This window comes from Pan troglodytes, chromosome 17, assembly GCF_028858775.2.
Source record: "Pan troglodytes isolate AG18354 chromosome 17, NHGRI_mPanTro3-v2.0_pri, whole genome shotgun sequence".
Lineage (NCBI taxonomy): Eukaryota > Metazoa > Chordata > Mammalia > Primates > Hominidae > Pan > Pan troglodytes.
Genome location: NC_072415.2, coordinates 71,578,055 through 71,603,644, shown reverse-complemented (window position 1 = coordinate 71,603,644; position 25,590 = coordinate 71,578,055). Strand labels below are relative to the sequence as shown.

At 41.1% G+C, this 25,590-nt stretch overlaps 1 protein-coding gene across 2 annotated transcripts in view; it reads right to left on the bottom strand.

Annotated features, from left to right (window-relative positions):
• CDH20 (cadherin 20) overlaps nt 1–25,590 on the bottom strand; it is a 222,160-nt gene that overhangs the window by 2,774 nt on the left and 193,796 nt on the right. For both annotated transcript variants that reach the window (XM_512160.7, XM_024350914.3), the window contains exons 7-11: nt 24,522–24,775; nt 16,079–16,215; nt 13,579–13,700; nt 7,559–7,676; nt 2,474–2,725 (exon numbers count right to left, since the gene is read on the bottom strand). In XM_512160.7, coding sequence (XP_512160.3) covers nt 2,474–2,725; nt 7,559–7,676; nt 13,579–13,700; nt 16,079–16,215; nt 24,522–24,775 — 883 coding nt within the window. The remainder of the gene's footprint in view (nt 1–2,473; nt 2,726–7,558; nt 7,677–13,578; nt 13,701–16,078; nt 16,216–24,521; nt 24,776–25,590) is intronic.

Below are 25,590 nucleotides of genomic sequence, written 5' to 3'. Positions count from 1 at the left end.
TTAAGGAGATTATGGATGCTGATAATTAATGCAAGTCAGACAGTGATAAGGGCTGTTAGAGCCCCAGGTGTCACTGGGAGAGTACAGAGGCAGGGCCAGTGAATTTTACCTGGGAGACTGGGTAGGGCTTCACAGAGGTGACCTTGAAGTGGTAGGGGCGGTATTTCGGATAACGCTAGGAAGCAAAATTGGAAGTCTTTTGAATACCTTGCTGCAGAGAATTCTGATGGTCACAGAGAATTAGGCCGTTTATATAGAACTCGTCCGTCTCTTGAAAAATAAAGACAGCTACGTCTTTTTTTTTTTTTAGGTAATCTAATTAGGTAAATAACAAATATTAGATAACAAATATTACATAATGCCCTGAAAATCAGATTTTGAGGAAAATGGTCTTATTCAGCTGAAAGGCTTCTCTGACAGAAGAGAATTAGGTCTAGGGATGGTTTATTCTTCGTGTACTATAGGCACGGTGCGTAGAGCTTATGAGATTTTCTAGGCACTAGATACATATATGAGACATGAAAAAAAAAAAACCCAGGAAGTCAGAATTAATTTATTTAGTTGTCTATAAAATATAGTATTTTGTTAACAAATGCAAGTCAAATCTTAAAGTTTGATGAATTATTTTTAATGTGGGATGTGTACTCTTAGAAGTAAGGGTACTTAAAACTGTGAGGATTTTATGACAGCTCTGCTCAATTTAGCTCCTGAAAACTGTTTACTTTTTCTGTACAGTTTAAAAGACAAGACATCATCGTGGGTGGGAAGGGATAAAATAAATTGTCCCTTGCACACCATTTTTAACTTAGCCTCTCCAAGCCAGTCTCTTTAAATCAGTATTTCTGTAATGATGGCTTTTTGTGGGCCAGGGTGAACTTTTAACTTCGACATTTTCCAAAGATAGAAGTCAGGACAGCCAGTCTGGAAATTCCTCCCAGGAACAAGTTTCTTCAAAGGCCTCTTACAGGTCGTCCACTTCTGTGCTAAAGGACTCCCAATGCCACCTTATGGAAACTCAAGGAATTGCAGGGAGGTTTTACTTGTCAATGCAGTCAGGGACCAGAAACCATCACAATTTTCTCTGACACAGGGATCCAAGAACTTAGAAAGGTTACTTATTTATACTCTTCCTCTCTTTACGTAGGACTGAACTAAAACAACAAAATTAAACCACATGTTGTATTTTTAAATGTATTTTGAGAAGCACATTGTACGGACCTACCTAGAAAATCAAGTGTTGACATTTTACACAGGAACTTCTTTCTTTGGTCTGTCTCTTGGTATAGAGGTGAACTTGGGATCAAGGGTGTATATGAATATCTGTACCTCTATTCTAATTTCAATCCTCAGGGCTTTTTCCCTCAGAAAACTCGGACTTCTTTTGTATTGAATAATACTAGTATCTACTAAATCTGTTTTTCTCTAAGCATGATATATATGCTATAGATTAGTTCAATAAGAAGAGCAAGGATATATGTACAGATACTTTCTTTTTTGCAAGAGTTGGTTTAGGTGTTTTTGTTTCACTGTTTTTGAGTGTGGAATTAGAAAAGAATTGCAAGGATGGCCTTACATACCAGGGAGTTGGGGAGCCACCTTGCAGTATGACTTGAGAGGAAGAAGGAAGGGTTCCTTACCCCAGTAGTGTTCTGCCACTACTAGCCTGTTATGCCCTTATTTCATCAGCAGAGGCAGACTGACCCTGTTTAGTCACTGTTCCTGGTTGGATGGCCATGGTGCCTGGGAGGGGTACTAATCACCCCAAACAGCTTATTTTCCAGAAATCTGTGTGGTTCACACCATCACTTCCTTCAGCTCTCTGCTCAAAGGTCTTATCAGTAAGCGATTCCCTGACTACCCTGTTTGAAGTGGCATCTATCCCTGTCACTTTTCCAACCAGGATACCTTATCCCTCTTCCCTTCCTGTAATACCACCTCCAGAATCGGGATGAGCATTTAGGAGAAAGGCAGTGCCTTTGAGCCACAGGGGTGCCCAGTGTATATGGCCTGCCTGCATTTCAGCCCTGGCTGTGCCTCTGACTTTGGTTTTGAGCCTGTCACTTACCCGTTTGTGACTTAGCTACTACTTAAATGAAGGGGTTAGAAGAGGTGATCATCAAATCCTGTCTAAATTGTAATTTTGATTCTATGATGTCAAAATGAACCTGCTTTGTTCTGAAGTAAACTCAGGAAGGCCAGGACTTGTCTGTTTTATTAATCCTAGCACCTTGTGTGGTGCCCCAGCTCATAGTAGATACTTTATAAGTATATGTGCTTTGATCTTGCCACAGACACCTCAAAGAAGGGACTGTCCTCAATTTCTTTACTGTTTTTTGCAGCCTCACTCTACCATCTTTTGAGTAAGCAAGGTGTGGAAGACCAGTTCTGAATAGCTGTGTCAGGAAGGTAATGAACAGATGTCTGAGTGAGCACTGGCAGGACTCCACAGAAGGGAAAGCAGCCCCTTACTCACCTAAGAGGACAAAGATGCAGGCGAGGATGGCAATGAGGGCGCCCCGGCTCAAACTGACTGGGAGCATGTAGGCCTCTGGGCTGCAGGACATGACGTGGCCGTCGTCGTCACAGCTGCACACTTGGATGGTCAGTGTGCCTGTGCTGCTCAGCACGGGCTGCCCGCTATCTGCTATCAGGATAGGCAGGTGAAAGACACTCTGCTCCTGCTGCCGGAAACCAGACCTCCTGGTTAGAATCCGTGCTGTGTTATCTGAAAGAAGGAGGGGTTCCAGGATTGGAAAAGGGAAGATGAATTAATTTCTTGGATTGAGGAAAGCAGCGGGGCAGGGGCAGGGTGTAGGAAGCAAAGAGGATAGTCAGATGTTCCCTGGTAGTGGTCAACCATGGCGGGTTTGCCTGGATCAGCATTTGGATTCAGAAACCATGCTTTTTGCTTGCTTTTAGGCAAAACCCTGAGGCCTAAGAAGAGAAAGCCTCTTTTTTTTTGAGTCTGTCTTATCCTTTGTGACATAAAGTGCCCAAGGCAAACTGTCAGACTTCAGATCTAGCAAAAATGTCCCTGGGAAAGCTTGACAGAAAAGAACAATCACTGGTGACTCGTGGTCCCTGTTTGTTCCTGCTCAGCAGCTTGCCAAGGCCCCAGTGCTGCTTTGCGCCTCCAGGAAAAGAATGCTGAGGAGCCTGTGTGACTGTGGCAGATTACTTATTTTTGCCACTTTGTCTGGAATTCACGTCTTTTACTATTTTCTTTTATGCCTCTGAAATGCAGTCACCACCTCCTGTGTTTCCTAAAGAACCTGCTCGTTTAGTAGAAGCTTCTTTGAAATCCCCTAATCATATGACACACCTTGTTATTTCTCCTGGGTTGGTGGTCTCACTTTAAGCAGTTAAAATGAACTTGGTGAAACTTTGTTACTGATCAATACTAGAAATCTTTCCTCCAGTTTTAAAGGGGATTCGTCAAATTATTAGATATTTTCTACAAAGTTGGGATGTGTACATGTGTGTTTACATTTATATTCACATATTGTGTTGTGGGAGTTTTCATTTTTAAAAATCTACGTTCTGAAGTTTCCTGGCATAGGTTTGAATTCTAAAGTAGATATACTTTTGCAAAGCTCAGATTATTTTCAGCAGAGGAAAAATTTGAGAGATGTAGTAGGACATGCAAGAAGTGATTCTCAAAGCTAATACCACCAACACAGAGGTCCCATGGATGTGTTTCATATTTCATAGGAAAGAGTCTAGAACATCACAAAAAATTCTGAGAGCCTAACCTAAGAAAACATTATTAGTGATTATCAATATTTCTGGTTCTTCTTCCCATTTTGGACATAATAAAGAATTACACTTTTCTATCCTCTTAAATGTAGGTATGTCTGTGTGATTTGCTTTAGTTGATGAGCAATAGTGATTTGTGTTACTTCTAGGCAGAAGTCTGTATGAGCTGGTGTATAAGTCTCCATGCTCTTTCCTTGCTGTAGTTACTGAGAAAGAACCACAGGGTGTGAGATGCAGAGCGGGGCGGCCTGGGACGCTGAGCTCAGACCCACAGTAGGCTGTATGTGAGCAAGAAATTAACTGTAGTTGTGCTAAGCCACTGAGATTTTCGTGGTAGTTCCCGTAGCATAACCTGGGCTATTCTGAGTAACACATTACCCCTTAATTAACTTTTCCTCCTCCACTCTGCTTTTTATGCTAACAGCTATTGTTACTAAAGGCTCATGTGCTATGTACCTGCACTTTGCATGCAGTATCTCACTCAATCTTCACAATTTGGACATAGTAATAATCTTACTCCTTTTCAGAAATAGAAGTAAGGCCTAGAGTGATTTTATTATTTGTTTGAAGCCACTAACCTAGTTAGTAGCAGAGCTGGGATTTGAATTCTGGTCTCTCTGGCTCCAAAACATGTACACGTTCCATTGTGCTATATAACTGCTTATTTAGTTTAGTAATATTAACTGTCAAAAAAATTCAGATAAGCATAACCTCTTCCTGCTTTGATACAGGCTACCTCTTATTTTCTTCTCAGTGGAGAAAGGATGCCAACCTGAGGATTATATTCATATTTCCACCTACCAAACAACCTGTGCGCCTTTCTGTGTTCCAGACTTAATAGCTAAATACTATCAATTCCACTTTGTAGTTTTAATTGCTTGTTTTTTCAGAAAGCAGGTTTTTCTCTAATCAGAACTTTTTTTTTATTTTTTTGATGTAATCCAGGTGAGGTCATGAGACTTTTAGAAAGTCTTACTAGAGCCGAAATTCATAAAAGTATTATACCTACGATATATATGTTTCTTGATCTAAGAATTATTTAAGATTAAAGAAAAATATCAGAGCATCACATTGCTGAGTCCAGTGCTGGAAGGGGCCTTGCATATAGTAGCCACTTGGAAAATTTTTGTTGAATGTAATAATGAGGACTTTAGTAACTTATTTGGAAACAGCATTTTTTCCTAAGGTGACACAGAACACTGTGTGTGGGGGGCGGGGGTGTAGTGGAGGGGCATGGTAAAACAGGACTCAATTTCTAATCCCAATTTTAATGCTTATTCAGCTTATTGACTCTGGTCTTGGGCCATTTGCTTACTTTCCTCATCTATCAGATGGGACAATAAGAATCAGAGGGATTAATAACTTCCTTAAAGCCTCACAGAATTATTGTAAATATCAAATAGGGTATGGGAAAATACTTTGAAACTGTAAAGTACTATATACACATAATTCTTTTCATAATGTTTTGGGGCTGAAAAGTAGAAAAAGGCTTTACTGGAGATAGTGCCCTGTTGTGTTCATAAAAGGACATCATGTTTCAGGCACAGGAACAGAGGTAGTTGACAGTAGATCTGCCCTATATTAGTCAGTTTTTGTTGTGGTGGCTTTTTTTAGAGACAGGATCTTACTCTGTCACCCAGTCTGGAGTACAGTGGTCTGATCATAGCTCACTGCAGCCTTGAACTCCTGGGCTCAAGTGATCCTCCCACCTTAGCCTCCCAAGTAGATGGGACTACAGGTGCATGCCACCATGTCTGGCTAATTAAAAAAAATTGTTAGGGATGGGGTCTTGGTGTGTTGCTCAGGCTGATCTCAAACTCCTGGCCTCAGGTGACCCTCCTGTCCCAGGCTCCCAACTAGCTGGGACTACAGGTGTGTGCGACCATGCCTGGCTAATTTTTAAAATATGTTTTTCAGAGACAGGGTCTTGCTGTGTTGCCCAGGCTGGTCTTGAACTCTTGGTATCAAGCAGTTCTCCTGCCTCAGCCTCCCAAAGTGTTGGAGTAACAGGCATGAGCCACTGTGCCTAGACTTGTTCAGTTTTAAAATGAGCCTCAGTAAAGGATACTCGTGAGATAAATTGTCATTTGGAGATTAAGAGTTCATGCTTTCTGTTGAAGATGTGCTGACTTCTGTTTTGGGAAACCTTCCACGAGATGAGTCACGTCTTACTATAGTCATCCAGTGCCGGTGGCCCATCTTTTTAAGGAATTGGTTCCATAAATTGGTGCCCAAAGTCCTCTTTAAGAAATTTGCAGCATTTTGCTGCATTTTGTTTCACTCATTAGAATGATAGCTTAGCTGAACAGTTGAAGAAAAAATATAATGTGTTACAATGTGTTATTTTCCCCCCCCCCAGGGTTGCCTTTGTAAAGCCAATCCTAGGTTGAAAGCACTTTTTGCGGGAATAGTTTCCCTATGAAGCAGATAAATGAATAGTTCAAAATTGTGACCCAATAAAAACTTCAGGATATTTAATTGAAGTATTTCTGCCTTTATAATTCATATTACCGTTCCTTCCAGAATTATTATAGTATTTTTATGATGACATGTAGGAGGTTGAAGGGATGACTTAGAAGAATGCTTTCCCATTTAGAAGAAAACAGGTTTGAGATTCTCAAGTTTTACAGCAGAAAACTGTCATGTGGGGTTGAAGTAATACTTTTAATCTCAAATAATTGATGATTGAAACTAAAATCAGGCGTGCCTAACCTAATCATGACTTTTTGTTGCCCTTTGCTTAGATTTTTACAAATCGGCAATTAATATTTTAGAATCGGAATGAAAATGAGGCTACTGCAGTCTCGAGAAGTGATGACCTTCCCAGGGTCAGCTGGCTAGCTGGCAGCAGAGTTAACAACAGATGAGGTTCATTTGACAGTTTAACTTATTTTTTCCATTGCCCTGACCTTTTTTTTTTCTTTTGAAGCAAATCATCTGGCTACAGAACAAAAGTCCTTCCTTTTCCCATCTGTGCCCAAAGAAGTGTGTGCTGGGTCTATGAGCCCCTTAGCTGGTCTGAATGCTCGTTGGAAAAGAGGGGCCTAGAATTCTGTTCCATCAAAGCTATAGCGGGGGCCAGTTTATGGATAGGGAACCCTACCTGAAAGTATTTCTCTAAATCATTCTAAAGTAATAAAGCTGTTTCAGTGCCAAAACTGTGTTTATGGTCCTGTATTTGCCCTTTGTTATCTCTATTATCCTTGTCTCCTTTTTGTTTGGAGAGCTTTTTACTGTTTCCTGCTTTGATCTCTGCCTAGAAATGTGCCCCCAGGGTTTTTTTATTTTATTTTATTTTATTTTTTATCCTAGATCACTTTCTGTCTTTCTCAGATTTTTCCCGTTGTTACAGAACATATGAACAGGGCTGCTACCAGTGGGAATGAAGGATTTTGCCTCTGTGCTTTGCAGTGTTTCTGGCACGGGACAGGCACTCAGTAAACATCTGTCGACTTACTGACTGAATGAGTTTTAGAGTTGGCAAAGGGTTCTCTGTGTTTGTTGTTCTGAAACAAAACTTTAAAAGACACTGTGAGGCTGGGCACAGTGGCTCATGCCTGTAATCCTAGCACTTTGGGAGGCTGAGATGGGAGGACTGCTTGAAGCCAAGAGTTCAAGACCATCCTGGCCAACATAGACCCCATCTCGAAAAAAAAAAAAAAAAAAAATACACTGAATTATTAACATCCTCCCTGCTGGTAAGGAACAGGTAGCCTTTGATACTGTTTGCATAAGACAGTAACCCAAAGTAGCTGGCCTATGCTGTAGAAAAGCATAGATAGCCAACCATCCACCTGATTACCTTGGTTGTCCCTTATGGTAAAGTTGGGGTTGTTAGCAGCCTCAGGAGCCAAGCTGTAGTAGAAATGCTGACCATTGCGTGGGTCATCTTGGTCCACCGCACTCACTGTCTGGATCAGCTGAGGGAGGGACATGAAATCAGGTGAGTTGGAGCCAAAGGAAAAAGCACCAGGGCCCAGTTAAATCCCAAACCCGGAAACGCGATGGTGGGATGTTTTACCTTATGAGAAGGATATCATTGGTATGGGAGAGGGGCAGGGAAATGCTGGGTAGAGAAGGGCAGGGTTCCTGGCGAGGGGTCCATCCTCTGGCCTGTGCCCACGGATCTAAGTGAGAATAGGAACTCCTGTTTTTGGGCCCAAATGTTGCATTTTCCAAGACCACTCTGGCCCACCACGCCCCCCATTCTGTACCCATATGAACTTGAGACCTTAGCGGGCACAGACACAAGCAGCTGGATGTTGAGAGGAGAAGAGGAGCACACCAGCAGACACTGGCAGACTAGCGATGGTGGAATGATGCGGATGCCAAGGGAAGTTCAGCCCGGGACAGTTGGAGAAGAATCTGGCCACTGGGCAGCCCAAATCCGGGGGAAGATCACCTTCCCACTCCATGCCCCGCTTCTGGCTTCCCATCCATTTCACTAAGAGCCACCTTCACCACTCAATAAACGTTGCACTCAGCCTTCCAGCCCATGTGTGATCTGATTCTTCCAGTTCACTGGGCAAGAACTCAGGCTGTCACACTGGCCCTGTGTCCTTGTGATAAGGCAGAGGGTCTATTGAGCTAATACAAGCCGTCTGCAGAAGGCGTAGCTGAGAGCGAGCACACTGTCACACACGCCCACTTGGGCTTCAGGAGTCCTAGACGCTGCCTTTGGGCCAGAGCCCAAAAGCGCTCCCCATGGCTTCTGCACCTGCCCGTCTGCATGCTTCCCCTAGGGGTTTGAGCAGCAGGGCACACCCCTGTTCTGCAAGGGGGATAAGGGAACTCTCCCGTTCCATGTGAAACTTCCCTGCACAGTCTCCATGCCATCACACACCTCGGGATTTAATTTTGCTTTAGGGTTGGGCTTGAGTATGTTAGTAGGCATAGGATAAATGTTACCTAAATACTTCAGATGTTAGACATCAAAATAACATATATTCTTCCACCACGGCCAGCCGTTTCTAGGCAGTCTAAAAAATAAGAGACTTTGAGTTAAAGGGCTCGGGTGCCGCAAAGTCCTGCTTGACCCCATATTTTCTTCTCACCTCATCTACTTAACCTCATCACTGGCCCAATATTTCAGGGCTAAATTGCTGTCTTTAAGAAGCCCCTATTGAAGAACGACCATGACCTGAAGAGAAGTGAGTGACCCATCGGCATTGGCCATGTCAGGTTAACAGAAAACAGACATGAGGGAATGGGTCACAGAGAGTCACATTTTGTTGGCAGGAGGGAGAGCTAGCAAAGATAGCACAGGATCCCCAGAGTGGAAATGCAGAACAGACAAGAGTCAGAAGCAGAACTCTGGAGTGGGGAGAGCAGGAGGTCAGGTGGCTTCCTCTTGGACTCACTGGCCACGTTTTGCCTTTTCCATAATGTTTTTCAAAGGAGTAAGTTGCATGAAGTCTGTGGAGACCATGATGTAAAAGCTATTAAAGAAATCTGTGTGAAACAGACGACTGGAACGGGAGCTGGCAGGCTGAGGGGGATACAGAAGAGGTATTGAACGGCAGCCTCCTTCATATGTGTTTCCTCTTCTACCAAGCAACAGCACAAACTATTCCTACCCATCTTGGGCCCAGCCCTGTAGACTTGCCAATCCTGCTGTTTAAAAGCCAGCTGTGCTTCTACCACCATAGGAACCAGGATATCAAAGGTCAGTTTGAGGTCCCAGCTGGGCTTGCTTAGTTTATATTTCTTCATCTGTAAATTAGGGGAGCTAAAGCTACTCTCACAATATGCTGAAGATTAAATAACTGGGGGTGGTGGTAGGGCGAGCTCCCATCAGGGGGCCTTTTGGACACTGTGTTGCTCAGATCCCCCTTCAATGAAGGATTTTTCCCCGTCACCTACCAGTCCCTTTAGGGATTGCCAATTGCAGAGAGCCACCTACCCACTTCTACGTTTTGGATATTTGACCCCACCAAATCTCATGTTGAAATCTGATCCCCATTGTTGGAGGTGGGGCCTGGTGGGAGGTGTTGGAGTCATCCAGGTGGATCCCTCATGAATGTTTTGGTGCAGTCGTCCTGGTGATGAGTTGAGTTCTTACTCTCTTTGTTCCTGTGATAGCTGATTGTTAAAAAGAGCCTGGCACCTTCCCCTCCTGCCTTGCTTCCTCTCACCATGTGATCTGCACATGTCAGCTTCCTTCCCCCTTCCTCCATGCATGGAAGCAGCTTGAGGCCCTCCCTAGATGCAGATGCTGGCACCATGCTTCTTGTACAGCCTGTAGAACCATGAGCCAAATGAACCTCTTTTCTTTATAAATTACCCAGCCTCAGGTAATCCTTTATAGCAATACAAACCGACTAAGACACCCACGGTCACCACATCCTTCCAGGGCGACAGACATCCAGTGACTAATTAATGTGATAGTATACGGGTCTGGCTATCCCATCTCAACTTGGGGAAACTCTAGTTCTGGAACTCTCTGAGAAGTCAGCTGAGGCAGTTAGTCTGCATGGCAGCTGGACTTCTTTTGCCCAGTCCTGCTTCCTTAGCTTCCCTCCCACAGGTGCTGGCCCCAAGGGCCCTCCTTAATAAACACCTTATACTGGAACTCCATCTCAGGGTATGCCTCCTGGAGACCCCAACTGTTGAACCTGAAAGTAGGGGGAATGGAGTTCCCAGGAAGGTGAGGGCCAGGAGACTAATGGAGATAAACTTGCTCACAGCCAATCCTAGTATCAGTGCTGCTCACACTCCAGGATTACCCTCCTGTCCTATCCCGCCTGGAGACAGAGCCGGCACTTTTCAGCTTGCTTGTAGTGCCAAACACATAGAGAGGTAACATATTTCTTGAGGCATGTTACACATAGGTGATTCTACGTAATTTGATAAACATAGTTGGGAAAGTCGTTCAGAATATCTGGCCTGCGTATTGTGTATATATTGGTGAGACTGGGGCCTGAGGCACAGAGCTGGTTGCTTACAGGGCTTTAAAGCATGAGTGAGTGAAGATACAAATCGCTAAGTCTGGGTTGGGAGCGCATGGCCCGCTCTCCTGCTCTCTGTTCTCCCAGCAGGTCAGATTTCTTCCTCAGCCCCACTTGTCGTGCAATATTCTGCTCAGCTGGTTTCATTCCGCCCTTGGCCATCACCAAGTATGTTATCTGATTTCTTTATGGGCTTCCTTCAAGGCTGCTTACTAAGAGGGAAGCATGTATCTGGACTTGTCAGACGTGAAGCTGACGACAGTATCCAACAAGTAAACACAAGGAGGCCCGATTCTTTATAAACCAGATGTATCTCTGAGCTGTATGCTTTTGAAAAATCTTCAAAACATTTCCCAGAGCCTAAATCAAAGGTTAATATTTTCAGTATCTTGGCCTAAAGGTGACAAATGGGACAGACTGAACTTGAAGTGAAAGATCTGTACTTCAGATCACTGTATAACAAACTATTAAAAGATGCATTTAGAAATGGGGACTATGTTTGTTTGATTACAAAAACAGGAGAGATCGTTGAAATGTTCTTCACTTGTTAGAATGCAACCTCTCCTACTCTGAAGCCCTTTAAAAAAGAGTGCTTTATTTTGGGGGGAAGGAGGTTTAATTTACTCTGCTACTTATCACCCTCTTTGTATTATAGATTAAAATTAGCTTATTTTATCATAACAAAATATTCATATAATTTTATAACATAAGTTTATATTACATATATATAAATTTTATAATATAAAACAAAAATTATTAAAATAAAGACCCAAACCTCCTCACTTAAACTCAACTACCTTAGCACAGTAATTATACTATTTTTGCATCTTCCCTCTCAATCATTGTTCACTTGCAGTCATAATTTTACATGACTGCAAGCATGTAGGTGTAGTTTTTATACCTCCCTTCTTTACCTATAATAACATGGATCGTTTCTTGGACTGTAAATTCTGCATTATAACTTTTATTGGCTGCATAACATTTCAGGTCTTAGTAGACTAGAAATTCACTAGATGTGGAAAGAGAATTATCCTAGACTTGTTGAAAAGAATCTTTTAGGAGGGCTATAGACCATTGCACCAAATTTCAAGGATTGTTAGATAAATTTAGATCAGAATCGTGATGGAACATCTTTCTTCCCCTGAGGGACATAAATCACTTTTTGCTTTGGCTGAGTAAATGGTAAAGATGTGTCGTCAAGTCCATCTTTGGTGAGTTCAGGGAGCTAACATAAGTTTTGGTTATGCAGACCTAGTCTCTCTGTGCAGCAAGATGCTGGAGGTACTACTCCCAGGGAGTGAGAGAAGTGAAGTGATATGGTTTGGCTGTGTCCCCACCCAAATCTCATCTTGAATTGTAGCTCCCATAATTCCCACATGTTGTGGGAGGGACCTAATGGGAGATAATTGAATTGCGGGGGCAGTTTCCCCCATACTGTTTTCATGGTAGTGAATAAGTCTCACAAGATCTGATAGTTTTATAAGGGGTTTCCCTTTTCACTTGGCTCTTAGTCTGTCTTGCCTGCTGCCATGTAAGACGTGCCTTTCGCCTTCCACCGTGATTGTGAGGCCTCCCCAGCCACGTGGAACTGTGAGTCCATTAACCTTCTTCTTCTTTATAAATTACTCAGTCTTGGGTATGTCTTTATCAGCAGCATGAAAATGGACTAATACATGAAGGCAAAGTTAGATTACAGTCAGGGGCCAGAATTACCAATGCATGAGTCCCTGTCTTATCAATATGCGCTTCCCCAGCTTTCATGTTAAAACCATTCCAGCCCATTGATCCAGCACCAGCATCCACAGGACCACAGGATACACTGGGGTGGGGAAGGGGAGTAAATGAGGACTATTAGGGGATCTGTAGGGTTGCTGGGTCATACACAGGGGAGGAAAGCATCTTACAAAAGCAGGAGCAGAATGGAGGAGATGGACAGATTATAGGGCAGGCAACAGCCTGACATGCATTGCTACATGGGCACTCCAAATGGAGTTCCAGATGTTTCTCAATTACACCACTTAGAATTTGATCAACTAAATATTCAGTTAGGTTTAAGGGCATACTTAAAAAATACACAAATATGTCTCTGAAGATTATGGAGGTATATTTCAAATAAGTAGACCTTTATCCTTTTGGATTACTTTCCTCTCAAAACTTACCTGACATGAGCAGCACCAAGAAAATGGATGTTTTAATTGAGGAAGGAGAGAAGGTAGGTCATTCTAGGTGGCAGCATTCTGAGATAGGCCAGGGAGTCCCTAAATAAGGTACTTCTTGCCAGAAGTTAAGAAAGGGAGGTGGAAAGATATAGAAAATAAACTTGTCCTACTGCAAGATATTTTGAGGAATTGGTACCACACTCGGGAAAAGAGCAGCTTTTTCCTCCTTTTCCTGGTCTTCCTGGTCTCTCACTTCCAGGCCTCAGAGCAGGTGTTACTGCCATTGGTGCTACACAATTCAGTTTCCAGGTGGACACATACCTTATACGGCCATTGTGTGCATCTGGCCACCCTCAAAGTGCTGTTTAGGCCATAAAAGGTAATGTAGGTTCCAAATAGTTTTTTGTTTTTTCACTTTTTTAGAGCTTGGGTCTCACGATGTTGCCCAGGCTGGTCTCAAACTCCTGGGCTCAAACTATCTTCCTGCCTCGGCCTCCAAAAATGCTAGGATTACAGGCATGAGCCACCACACCTAGCCTCAAATAGTTGTCTTAACAAATAAATGGTTGAAACCTGATATACGGGAATTAGGGACTCTGTTTTGTGAATTGTTCGTTTCTGGAGTCAAAATGGCTTTGATGGTGAATTTGGTTATCTAACAATTGTTTCCAGAAGTTAGGGGTTAAGCAGAGTGCACCACCCACAGGCCACCTTACCTGTCCTGCCTTGGCGTTCTCACAGACAAAAGCTTCATAGAATCTGGGGAACTCTGGAGCATTGTCATTCACATCTAAGACTTTGATTGTGACAGGAACACTTCCAACCTGGGAGGGATTGTCTAAAGGGAACACAAGGAAAACCAAATCTGAGAGTTTAGTAATGCCAAAAGGAAAAAAAAAGAGTAATGGTCTTTGCTAGAAGTCGGTATTTATGACTGGGCGCAGTGGCTCACGCCTGTAATCCCGGCACTTTGGGAGGCCGAGGCGGGCGGATCATGATGTCAGGAGATCGAGACCATCCTGGATAACATCCTGGATAACACAGAGTGAAACTTCGTCTCTGCTAAAAATACAAAAAATTAGCCAGGCATGGTGGCGGGCGCCTGTAGTCCCAGCTACTCGGGAGACTGAGGCAGGAGAATGGCGTGAACCCGGGAGGTGGAGCTTGCAGTGAGCAGAGATAGCACCACTGCAGTCCGGCCTGGGCAAAAGAGTGAGACTCCGTCTCAAAAAAACAAAAAACAAAAAACAAAAAAACAAAAAAACAAAAGAAGTAGGTATTTACTTGGTGAGTCTGGGTTTGAAAGGAGAGGATGAAGTACATGGAGATGGTAGCAAGAGCATAGGATCCATGTGTTGCCTACTAAGAGTGTGGCCGGACATGAGAAGTTTGGACAGAACAAGGTGTGTGTTGGTGAACCTTTGCTATCAGCAGTATGAAGGGAAGGGTGAGACAAAGGGAGCAAGTGTCAAAAAACGAATCTTAAAAAGAGGTTTTCAGTCTCCCATTTGGCTCACACTTCAAGTCTTGGAATTAAAGGCAGGTCAGTTCTGTATTCTGGGCTTTAAAAGAGCCCATTGCCAATCGGATGCATACTGTGTGGCACTGCTTGGCCTTCTTCCTGTGGAATCATCAGTTCTTTGAATTACATTTGCAAAGGTTTCGAGTTATTCACTGGAATAAAGATAACACTGCACATTTATTTCTGCTTAGGGACTAACAGGATATTACAGGATCAAACACACACCAAATCCATATCTTTGGCTGGGGTCATAGTCACTCATGGGGAGCTGTGTCTTTGTGATCTGTGTCTTTTGCTTGGCACTGCCATGCAGAGACAGTTTCACAGCTCTGGTAGTGCTCCTCCTGTCTTTTTCTGTTTTGGTCACCACCCCAAGGAGACAAAACAGAAATTGCGAGACACAGAAATTTTTCTTGGTTAATAATTTTACTAAATCCCAAAATGCATTGTTCTTCTGAATCATATTTTTCTTCCTTTCTTTCCCAAAAAATTATGCTCTACTCTTTCCCCCCTAAATACTTCTATTGCTTGGTTACCATAATATGCTAGCAAAATTAAGATTTATTTCTTCATTATAACAGTGGTGTTTGTCTAAGGAATAATGAAAATTCCAGAAAAGCATAGATGAATCCATGAATATGATCCACAGTCCTACCACCAGAGATATCCATTAGATATATGACATTATACAACATGGGTGTCTAAAGTTGGAGTTATACACCCTCCCCCGACACAGAAGTTACAGTTAAGCAAAATAGAAAGATTGAATTCAGAACATTAATATTTTAGGGTAAGGTTATCCTTTGTCATTGAATATGTTTTGAAAGCATCTGTATTATATTGTCATTTTACTATAGGTTGTACCATAATTTATTTAATCTCCTATTATTAAACATTTAAGTAATTTCCATTTTCTCCTTATTTTAAAATAACATGGCAGTGGAAATTTTCACATTTAAATCTTTGTTGATATCTGTAATTATTTCCTTAATATGATGACTAGCAGTAGAATTCCTGAAAGAGTATAAATATTTTGGAGAATCTCAATACATATTGCCAAACTGCCCTCCTGAATGGCTGTTTAGTTATATAGCCAATAGGTTAGGGACTGCCATTTTTCTAAGCCTTTACTATCACCAGTATGAAAAAAAAAAGGAATGTAGTAGTATATAATCTAATTTTTATTATGTTTATAATATATATTAATCTAGTTATTAATCTTCCATTCCATTTATAAGTTATGTTAATCAATTTGCCTTTTATTGTAAGGTATCTCAAATTCTTGTGGGCATGGATATGTATATGTTTGTATAATAAGAGTGATATGTTATAAATGCTTCCTTTCATACAGTAATATTTTATACTCTTTGTACATTCACAATCATATTAAAGATTGAAAGCCTGTTAGATTTCTCAGGAATCTTCCCTTTTCCTCATAGCTCCTTGGGATAAGAATGCTGTCTTTCACTGTTTTCCATGTTTTGTTTGCTTTTATCTCTAGCACAGGACTAAGTATACAAGCGAGCCTCAAAAAAGTATTTGAACTGAACGCATTTACTTACTTGCATAAAGCATGATTTCCATTTCTTCCCTTAAAGGATATAATTTTTGTTACAACAAGTTCTAGAAACTTCCACTTTCTATAACACCTATATTTTGTCACTGCATGGAGACCAACTTACTGTGCTACTTACTCATTTCCATAGCAAGGACAGTGATATTATGCCAAGAAAATTCTTCCCGGTCTAGGGGTCTTGCTGTCATTAGGGCACCTGTTGTAATGTCAACATAGAAAAATCTTCCAGGGTCACTGCTTCTATCAATGGAGTATCTGCAGAAACATGGATTACGTACATCATTTGCATTTGGGTAAGCATATGACAGCATACCACATGAGACAACTGAGTGCCTACCATATGAAACATGGTTCCACCACTTCTGAGTTATGGCTACTGGAAGGCTGCATTCGTGGTTTTATTTGTTCAAAAACAAAAGTCACCTCCTCCTCCAATAAACAAAACAAATATTGCTTCAATTTTCTCATTCAAAAAATGAAATAAACAGGGTGCCGACAGTCTTGGGGAAGTTTTAAGCTATTTAAATATGGTTTATGCTACATAATGCTTGGAATTACCCCAAGAATTTTGGGACATCCTGAGTATCGAGTCCTGTATATATTTGTTTAAAAAGAATTGTATTCAAATGAGTTCTCAAATGCTAATCTGAAACTAGAAAAGGAGAAAAGGTATAGTTTAGTGGTTCCAGTCCTTATAATTTGTATCAACTATTGAGAAAAGAAGCCTTGTACCAGGCCCTTTCTTAACATGCTAATGACCCACCTTCTGGCAAATACAATAATGGTAATGTATTTGCTAGCCGGAGAGTCCTTAACTGTGGTATGCTTTTAGCAGGATGGACCGAATCTGGCTAGGTTGTTTACTGTAAATAAACCTAGAGTTTATAAATTTGTGGGGTACAGCCTACTGGAAAATGTCATATAAGCTATGTAATTAATGATGTATAACAAGCAAATGTTCCATCACAAAAATGGATCTTTGCGTTCAAACAATGCACTTCGTCCATTGCTTCTACTTTTCATGTTCAGTCTGGACCAACATGCATCTTTATGCAAGAAAAGGACATTTATAGGCACCTGTGCCTGACAGTTTCAGAGCTCTCCAAGGGGAGAATGACTCATGTTTTGCTGTTGTCTGTATCATTTGAGCCATTAGTTAACTAGGTCCTGGGTAGGATCTATATTTCCTGTTGAACCTGATTTGGCAATCCAATTCTGTTGTGTTATCTCACCTGTGTTATCTCGTCTGGTCCCCATCTTGGAAGATTCAATAAATATGGATGGAGGCTCAGGCATGTGGATGTTAAAAACCCTCCATAAGGGATTTTGATATGTAGCCATGATTGAGAACCATCAATGAGAACCTTATGTAGTCCTTCGTAAAGGCCAAGTAATTTTTATCATTTTTATTTTTTAATTCTTTTTTTTTTCTGAGGTGGAGTCTTGCTGTCTTGCCCAGGCTGGAGTGCAGTGGCATGATGTCAGCTCACTGTAGCCTCTGCCTCCTGGGTTCAAGTGATTCTCCTGCCTCAGCCTCCCAAGTAACTGGGATTACAGGTGCCTGCCACCATCCCCGGCTAATTTTTATATTTTTAGTAGAGACAAGGTTTTGCCACGTTGGCCAGTCGGGTCTCAAACTCCTGACCTCAAGTGATCCACCTGCCTCAGCCTCCCAAAGTGCTGGGATTACAGGTGTGAGCCACTGTGTCCAGCCATTTTTATTTTTTTAATTGACAAGTAATAATTATATATATTTATGGCGTACAATGTGGTATTTAGATATATGTATACGTCAGAATGATCAAATCAGGCTAATTAACATGTCTATTACCTCACATATGTATTTGTTTTTTGCAATGATACCATTTAAAATCTATTCTTTTAGCTATTTTGAAATATACAATACATTATTATGAACTACAGTTACCATGCTGTGCAATAGATCACAGGAACTTACTACCCCTTACTGAAGCTTTGAACTTTTTGATTCTTTTCCCTTTTTACCCACCAGCCTCTGGCAATCACCATTGTACTCTCTACTTCTATGAGTTTGACTTTCTTACATTCTACATATAACTGAGATCATGTGGTATTTGTCTTTCTGTGCTTGGCTAATTTAGCATAATGTCGTCTAGATTCATCCATGTTGCAAATGACAGAATTTCTTTCTTTTCTAAAGCTGTATTGAATATTTAAGGCTGAAATGAATATTCCATTGTGTATGTATACCACATTATTTTTACCCATTCATCTGTTGATGGGCACTAAGGTTGTTTCTGTATCTTGGCTATTGTGAATAATGCTGCAGTGAATATGAAAGTAGAGACATTCTTTGACATATTAATTCCAGTTCCTTTGGATATATACCCAGAAATGGGATTGTTGGATCATATGGTAATTCTCTTTTTAGTTTTTTGAGGAACCTCCATACTGTTTTCTAAAATGGCTGTACTAACATTCTCATCAACGGTGTGCAAGGGTTCCCTTTTTCTACACACCCCAGCCAACACTTACGTTTCATGTTTTTGACAACAGACATTCTAACATTGTGAGGTGATATCTCATTGTGGTTTTAATTAGCATTTTCCTGATGATTAGTGATGTTGAGCATTTTTTCATGTATGTTGGTCATTTGTATGTCTTCTTTTGAGAAATGTCTGTTTAGGCATTTTGCACATTTTTTTAACAGGGTCATTTGTCCTAATTTTGAAATAATATTACAAAGCTATAGTAATTAAAACAGCTGGAATTAAAACAGACACATCAACCAACTAAATAGGATAGAGAGCTGAGAAAAAAACTCATGGGTCTGCAGTGAATTAACTGATTTTTGACAAAGATTCCAAGAACACATAATGGGGAAAGGACAGTCTCTCCAATATAGTGTTGAGAAAACTAGATACCCACATGCAGAAGAATGGAAATGGACCCTTATCTGACCCCTTATACAAGAATCAACTTAAAATGGATTAAAGACTTAACTGTTAAGACCTGAAACCATCAAACTACTAGAAGAAACCTTAGGGGAAAAGCTCCACAATGTTGGTCTTGGCAATGATTTCTTGGATATGACCCCAAAAGCGCATGCAAAAGCAAAAGTAGATGAATGGGATTGTATCAAACTAAAAACTTCTGCACAACAAAGGAAACAACAGAGTGAAGAGACAACCCACAGATTGGGAGAAAATATTCTTTTCAGAAAATAAGGGGCTAATATCCAAAATATATAAATAACTCAATAACAAGAAAACAACCCTGTTTTTAAAAGACCAGTAATTACAATAGCTGCCATTTGCTGAATATCAGGCACTTTACTATGTACTTAATACACAGCTTCTTTTAAAATTTTTCCAACATCTCTGGGAGGTAGTTATTATCCCAATCAACAGATAAGGAAACTGAGGCTTAAATAAGTCACTTTTTTTTCTTTCTTTAGAAATGGGTTCTCTTTCTGTCATCCAGGCTGGAGTGGTGCAGTGGCATGACCAAACTCACTGCAGCCTCAAACTCCTCGGCTCTAGTGATCCTTCCGCCTCAGCCTCCTGAGTAGTTGGAACTAGAGGCAGGTACCACCCCACCTGGATAATTAAATTTTTTTTTTAATTTTAAAAGACAGAGTCTTTTAAACAGCCTGTGTTGCCCAGGCTGGCCTCAAACTCCTCAAACTCCTACCCTCAAGTGATTTTCCTGCCTCAATCTCCCAAGTAGCTGGGGTTACAGGCATGAGCCACTGCAACTAGCTGAAGTCACTTTTATGCAATTACACAGGTAATAATTTACAGAGGTAAGACTTGAGGCCATCTTTATGGAGTTATAACTACTGTGTTTGATTTGAAGCCATATATACAAAGTTATAACTACTATGTTCTTACAAATTATTTAAATAGGGACTGGGAAATATATTGGGTTCAAAATTTGATTTAAAGTTGCCAGCAACTGTAATCCATATCTTAACGTTGTAGAGACGGAGAAGCAGCACTTTTGGAGGGAATAAACATTTTCTTTACTATAGTGCATTGTTTTTCAGATGTAGCTTAGTGGATTGTGAAATCAGTTTGGTGGGTTATGATTAGCATAGAAAGAAAATGAAATAGAATAGAATATATGCATGCCAGACTATCACATGCAGTAAGGGTAAATATTGATGTAAAGCTTTTGTTTTATATATATATGTGTGTGTGTGTGTATATATATACAAACAATACACACATGTATACAGTTGTGCATATATAGCTATTGTTGGTAAAATGTATTGTATCAAATACAATGTATATTTTTTTCTGCAGAGATTCGGGATGGCTATTTAGGAATTAGGAATTAAAGAGAAAGCTGATGAGTAACAGCTAGAGAAATCAGAATCATTTAAGCCATGACTCCCTAAGAGTTAGGAAATTTAAGGAAGAAAATTAATGTTTCTCTCTGCCTGTGACCCTATTTAATGAACATTCACTGTATGCCAGGCACTGCTCAGCACACATCACCTATATGGACTCATTTAATCTTTACAATAACACCATGAGGTAGGCACCGTTATGATCCTTATTTTACAGGTAAGAAGTCTGAGGAGTAGAGAGGTTAGGTCCCTTGCCCAAGGTCACAGTGCTGGGAATCAAGCCCAGGCAGTCTGGCTGCAGGTTCTGCTCCCAGCCACCAGGCCATGCTGCCTTATTGACACATAGTCTATAAGAGATTGTCTGAGGAAACAAGACTTTATCTTTTAAAGACAAGAGTATTAGTCCGTTCTCACACTGCTAATAAAGACATACCCAAGACAGGGTATTTATAGGGAAAGAGGTTTGTTTGACTCACAGTTCAGCATGGCTGGGAAGGCCTCAGCACACTTACAATCGTAGTGGAAAGGGACGCAAACATGTCCTTCACATGGTGGTAGGAGAGAGAATGAGTGCCAAGGGAAGGGGGAAGCCCTTTTTAAAACCATCAGATCTCGTGAGAACTCACTCACTATCATGAGAACAGCATGGGGGAAACCACCCCCATGATTCAGTTATCTCTACCTGGTCCCGCCCTTGACACATGGAGATTATTACAATTCAAGGTGAGATTTGGGTGGGGACACAGAGCCAGATCACATCAGAGTGACAGCGAATAGTTGCCTTTTTAATAAAGAAAAACACATGCTTCAGAGTTCATTTAAAATGGACTAGATTATTACTTTTTAAGCATAAATTGTTATTTACTTTTAAAGTTTACTATTTTCAGAATTGAATTTTCTCTAATATAAAATAAAAAAACACCGATTGGCTCATGACAGTCTTCTCTTTCAGCTCCCGACACATGCAGAGAGCCAGCCATGTGGTACACGGAGCCATGTCCCTGATGGCAGCTCTCCAGGCTGCAGGCATGATGCCAAGGGGAGAGGCAGCCTATGAGAAAGCAGCTTTCTATGCTTCAGGCATGTTGCCAAGGGGAGAGGCAGCCTATGAGAAAGCAGCTTTCTATACTCAGACCTACGGCACCATAGTGAATGTCGCATGGGAGAGGGAGTGATAGAAATAACTAACCCACAGGACCCCTGACAGCATTGCCGGGCTGACACACCAGGAGCCTTCCTCAGAGAAGCCTCCCTCATCGAGGGGAATCCCTCTCTGATTTCCCCAATGGGGCCGGAATTGAGGGAATAATAGCCTTTGTTTCCCTGAATGGGATGCTGGGTTAATTTTCAGGAGGCAGGAGAAAAATTAAAGGTGTAGATACAGATGGAAAACGAGGAAATTGGGACACACTCATGAATTATGTAGGTGGTTTTCTTTTCTTAACCATTACATCCTAACCTTCTGTGAGCAGAATCGGCATCATGCAGGTACAAAGCTGCCCAGAGCCAGCAGTAGCTGGTGCTTTCCGGACTCCCTGCTTGTCACTTAGCTGGGGACATCCTCTGAATTTGGGAGCAATTTGGAGGTGGGGTGTGAGGAGCAGGCTGGTTAAATCCACACACATTCTGGGAAGGAACTGGGGGGCAGGCAGTTTCCACATCAGCAGAAGCCTCTTTCAGTTGCCAAATGGCTCAGTATCCTGCCTGCCAAAAAGTCCTTGAGCATGTATTAAAAATTCAGGGGATCCAAACATTGTCTTTTCATGTAAATATCACTAAATCTGGAGATTTTGTTTTGGGGATTATAAATAAGTGAGGACCAGCATATATTCCTGAACACACCATCAACTTTCTAGAAAGGAGATTATAAAAGTCCTAATAATTTGTTAAATGGCCTTTTATCTGTAACATTTTAACTTCCGGTGATGTGTTGATTTTTTGAATTATTTAATAGATATTTTCTCTTTAAGAATATAAATCTCATTTATTCTTCGTAACAAAAATGCAGATGATGAATTAGCCATGCAGCATATAACTATACACATTATTTTAAAAGAAAGTAACTTTAATATGAAAAATAAGGATAAGAAGAGCAGTTTGGTGAAAGATAACAGAAGAAAGGAATTCCCAAATGGGTTTTGAAATGAGAGCCAGGGAGTTCATTGAGTTTTAAGTGCTTTTCCCTCTGAGAGGCTAGGACCCCCAGTGTTCTTCTTGGGTTCAGGGACCATTCTTTGTTGCTATTGGATAGTACAAAGAGTCAGGGACCTCATACCTAGCAATAAGAATTCCTCTCTTTCTTTGTAACCAAAATGCAGAGGGAGAATTATCCCCAGATCTGATCATTGGAATTTCACGTTGCCCCCTGTGCCTGAGCCATGTCTTATTACCTCTGGCCTTGTGGCCTTGTTCTCACCAATTTTCATCTCAGGATCTGCAGTCCTGCCCCAGAACAGCCCAGTGGACCCTGCCCTGTGCCTCTGGCCTGTTCACTCTTGCATTCATCCTGCCTGGGTTCTAGTGGGGTAGCCAGACACTCCAATATGAACCTCCCTGATGCTAACGGATGTGCTGGCCAACTGATAGTTTTCAATTGGTCATCATCTGAAGCAGCATTTTCTGTTAGCCAGACAAGATTTCTTCATTTTGTCTACCTCATTTTACTTCATGCCAGTGGTGAAAGTTTTATTCTTTAAAGTTTCTCTCATAGGGTCTTTTGTTACAGGAATAGATTAATTAGCCTATGGTGGATTAATACATATATAATTAATAAATTAGGGTCAGAAGGTATATATTCTTGGCTTCTGAAAATACACACAATGTTTTGTTTTCATTGTGATTGCTTTGGGGATAATATGGTTGACTAATCTCTCCCCATCCTAGTTTATATTTAAAAAGCTTCAGGTTGAAATACAACATCTATAAAGTTGTTATATAATACATTAGTTGCCTTTGAAAAAATCAAATATCAGAATTCAAATAAAATCGTTTTTGCCATTTTAATGCCTGAACATGTAAAATGTTTACTGTTTGGTTAGAGGAAGTGAATTTGCCCCTAGTATGGTTATTCTCTGGAGAAAGCCATTCTTGTTAAACTACAGAAGCACGTTTTCATTAAATACAAAACAGCACTAGGTGAGAGAAGCAGCCAGCTGACAGAAAAGGCATTTGATAAAGTGCGGTATGTTTAAAATGTGTTATCTGCACTAAAGCCCCAGATTCATTTTAGTGTGTGGCTTTCAACAATTAATGTGACAGATGGCTTCCGACAGCCTTGGAATTCTGATCTTTTGTGTCAAGCTTCATAGGTTTGGCAGCTGCTCTGGAAGGTTGTGGTGTCAACCTGTCCATCAACTATTTGCACTTTGGTTCCAGTTGATGAGAGATGGCCATGACTGTAAGAGCAGTTCTCATCTTCTTGAGCGGGAGCATCTTGGTTGGAATCTTTAATTCCAAAACATGGTTTGGAGAGATAGATACTTGGTATTGCCATACAAAGACCCATCTGTCTGGCCAGTCTACAAAGGCATTGAAGTTGCTGACAACAGAAGTAGTTTCTATGTCTGCTCTTTCTATAGTATGTGGAATATATGTAGTATATATTGTTTTCCCCAGTTTTAAAAAGTAAAACATGTCAAAGATTCATAAAAGATGGAAGAATGCATGATGATTTCCTTTATGTTTACCACTGAGAGTCAATGGATTTTAACATTTTGACATCTGTGTGTCTGATTATACTTTATCTGAATCAGTAGCTCTCAACCTGGGGTGATTTTACACCACTTCCCTGGACATTTGGCAATATCTGGGGACATTTTAGGTGGTTACAGCTCAGAGAGTGCTACTGCATTTCGTGGGTAAAGGCCAGAGATGCTGCTAAACATGGTTCAGTGCACAGGAGAACCCCTCCACAACAACACAGAATTATCCACCCCCAAATGTCAACAGGACCATGATTGAGAACTAAGGTGTGTGTGTGTGTGTGTGTGTGTGTATGTATGTGTGTCTCAACCAATTGAAAGTGAGTTATAAACATAATGACACTTCTAAATAACCTGGCAAGGCCGTGTTATTTAAGGGGAAAAAAAACAACACAAAAAACTCAAAGAGGAGAGTCTCCAGAAATGGGATAGAGAAGAAAGAAACAAAGGGAAAAGTGCTAGAAAATTACATACAAGGGAAGGGAAGATTCCAGCATATAAGGAAAAGGTGAAATCTGTGGAAAAACCTGATTGAGTTGTTGGTCACATCTGGGTCCTTGGCAGAAATGATCTGTATGGTTGTTCCAATCGCCACATTCTCAGGCACCTCCACAAAGTAAAAGCCAGGTTCAAACACAGGGGGCTCGTCCACGTCTTCCACGCTGATGTGCACTGTTGTTGTGTCCTGAAATGGGCCCAAGTTCAGAAAACGCATCTCTAGGTGAGGATTGGCTCCCTCCACCTTTAAGGTGTAGCTTTTCTTGGTTTCAAAACTCAGGGGCTGAAAAGCAATGACAGGAAAATTGATTCGCCACTGAGGTTCAAGATTCAAAATATGTCAACGTTCAAAAGGATGCCCAATATTGATGGCTGGTGGGAAGATTCTCCAATTCATTAAGTGGGAAAAAGGTAAACGGGAAAGAAGGGAAATCTTTGTCTTGTTCTGTAGTTCTTGGTCTTAATGTCAGTTTCAGCACTTTGCGTAAAGAGGATAAGATATCAGTCACTGCAGAGATAGTTAAGGAAGCCAGTTTGATAATAGTTTGCCCGTTTATTCTGGGCAAACTTGGCTTTAACTTGTCTACCCTTCAATCAGCCTGGTCTTTAGAGAGATCCCAGGAATCCCCTCACTCCTGGGCCCAATTTGCCTGGTACTGTCTCAGTTCTAAAATGAAAAGTTTCATTTCCTAGGACTCTATTCTGTCCCAGGCAAACCAGGACGGTTGGTCACATTATCTTTAGAGGTGCTTGCTCATTTGAAAGGACTTCACAACAATTAAGAGCAAGTTTGTATTCCAAACACAAACTTCCATATATATTCCATATATCTATTCTATCTATCTATCTATCTATCTATCTGAATATTCATGCAACTGAGGCCTAGGCTTTTGTTTTTTTCCTTAAAAAATTATTCTTGAGTACAAAGGCAATATTGATTCTTTTCAAGAAACTGTGCCACACAAGGTTCTCAGGTGCTGTGTCAGATCAATGTTTGTATATTTAGTTCATCATGCACAATCCCTTTTATTGTTACTATTATTTTTTGAGACGGAGTCTCGCTCTGTCACCCAGGCTAGAGTGCAACAGTGTGATCTC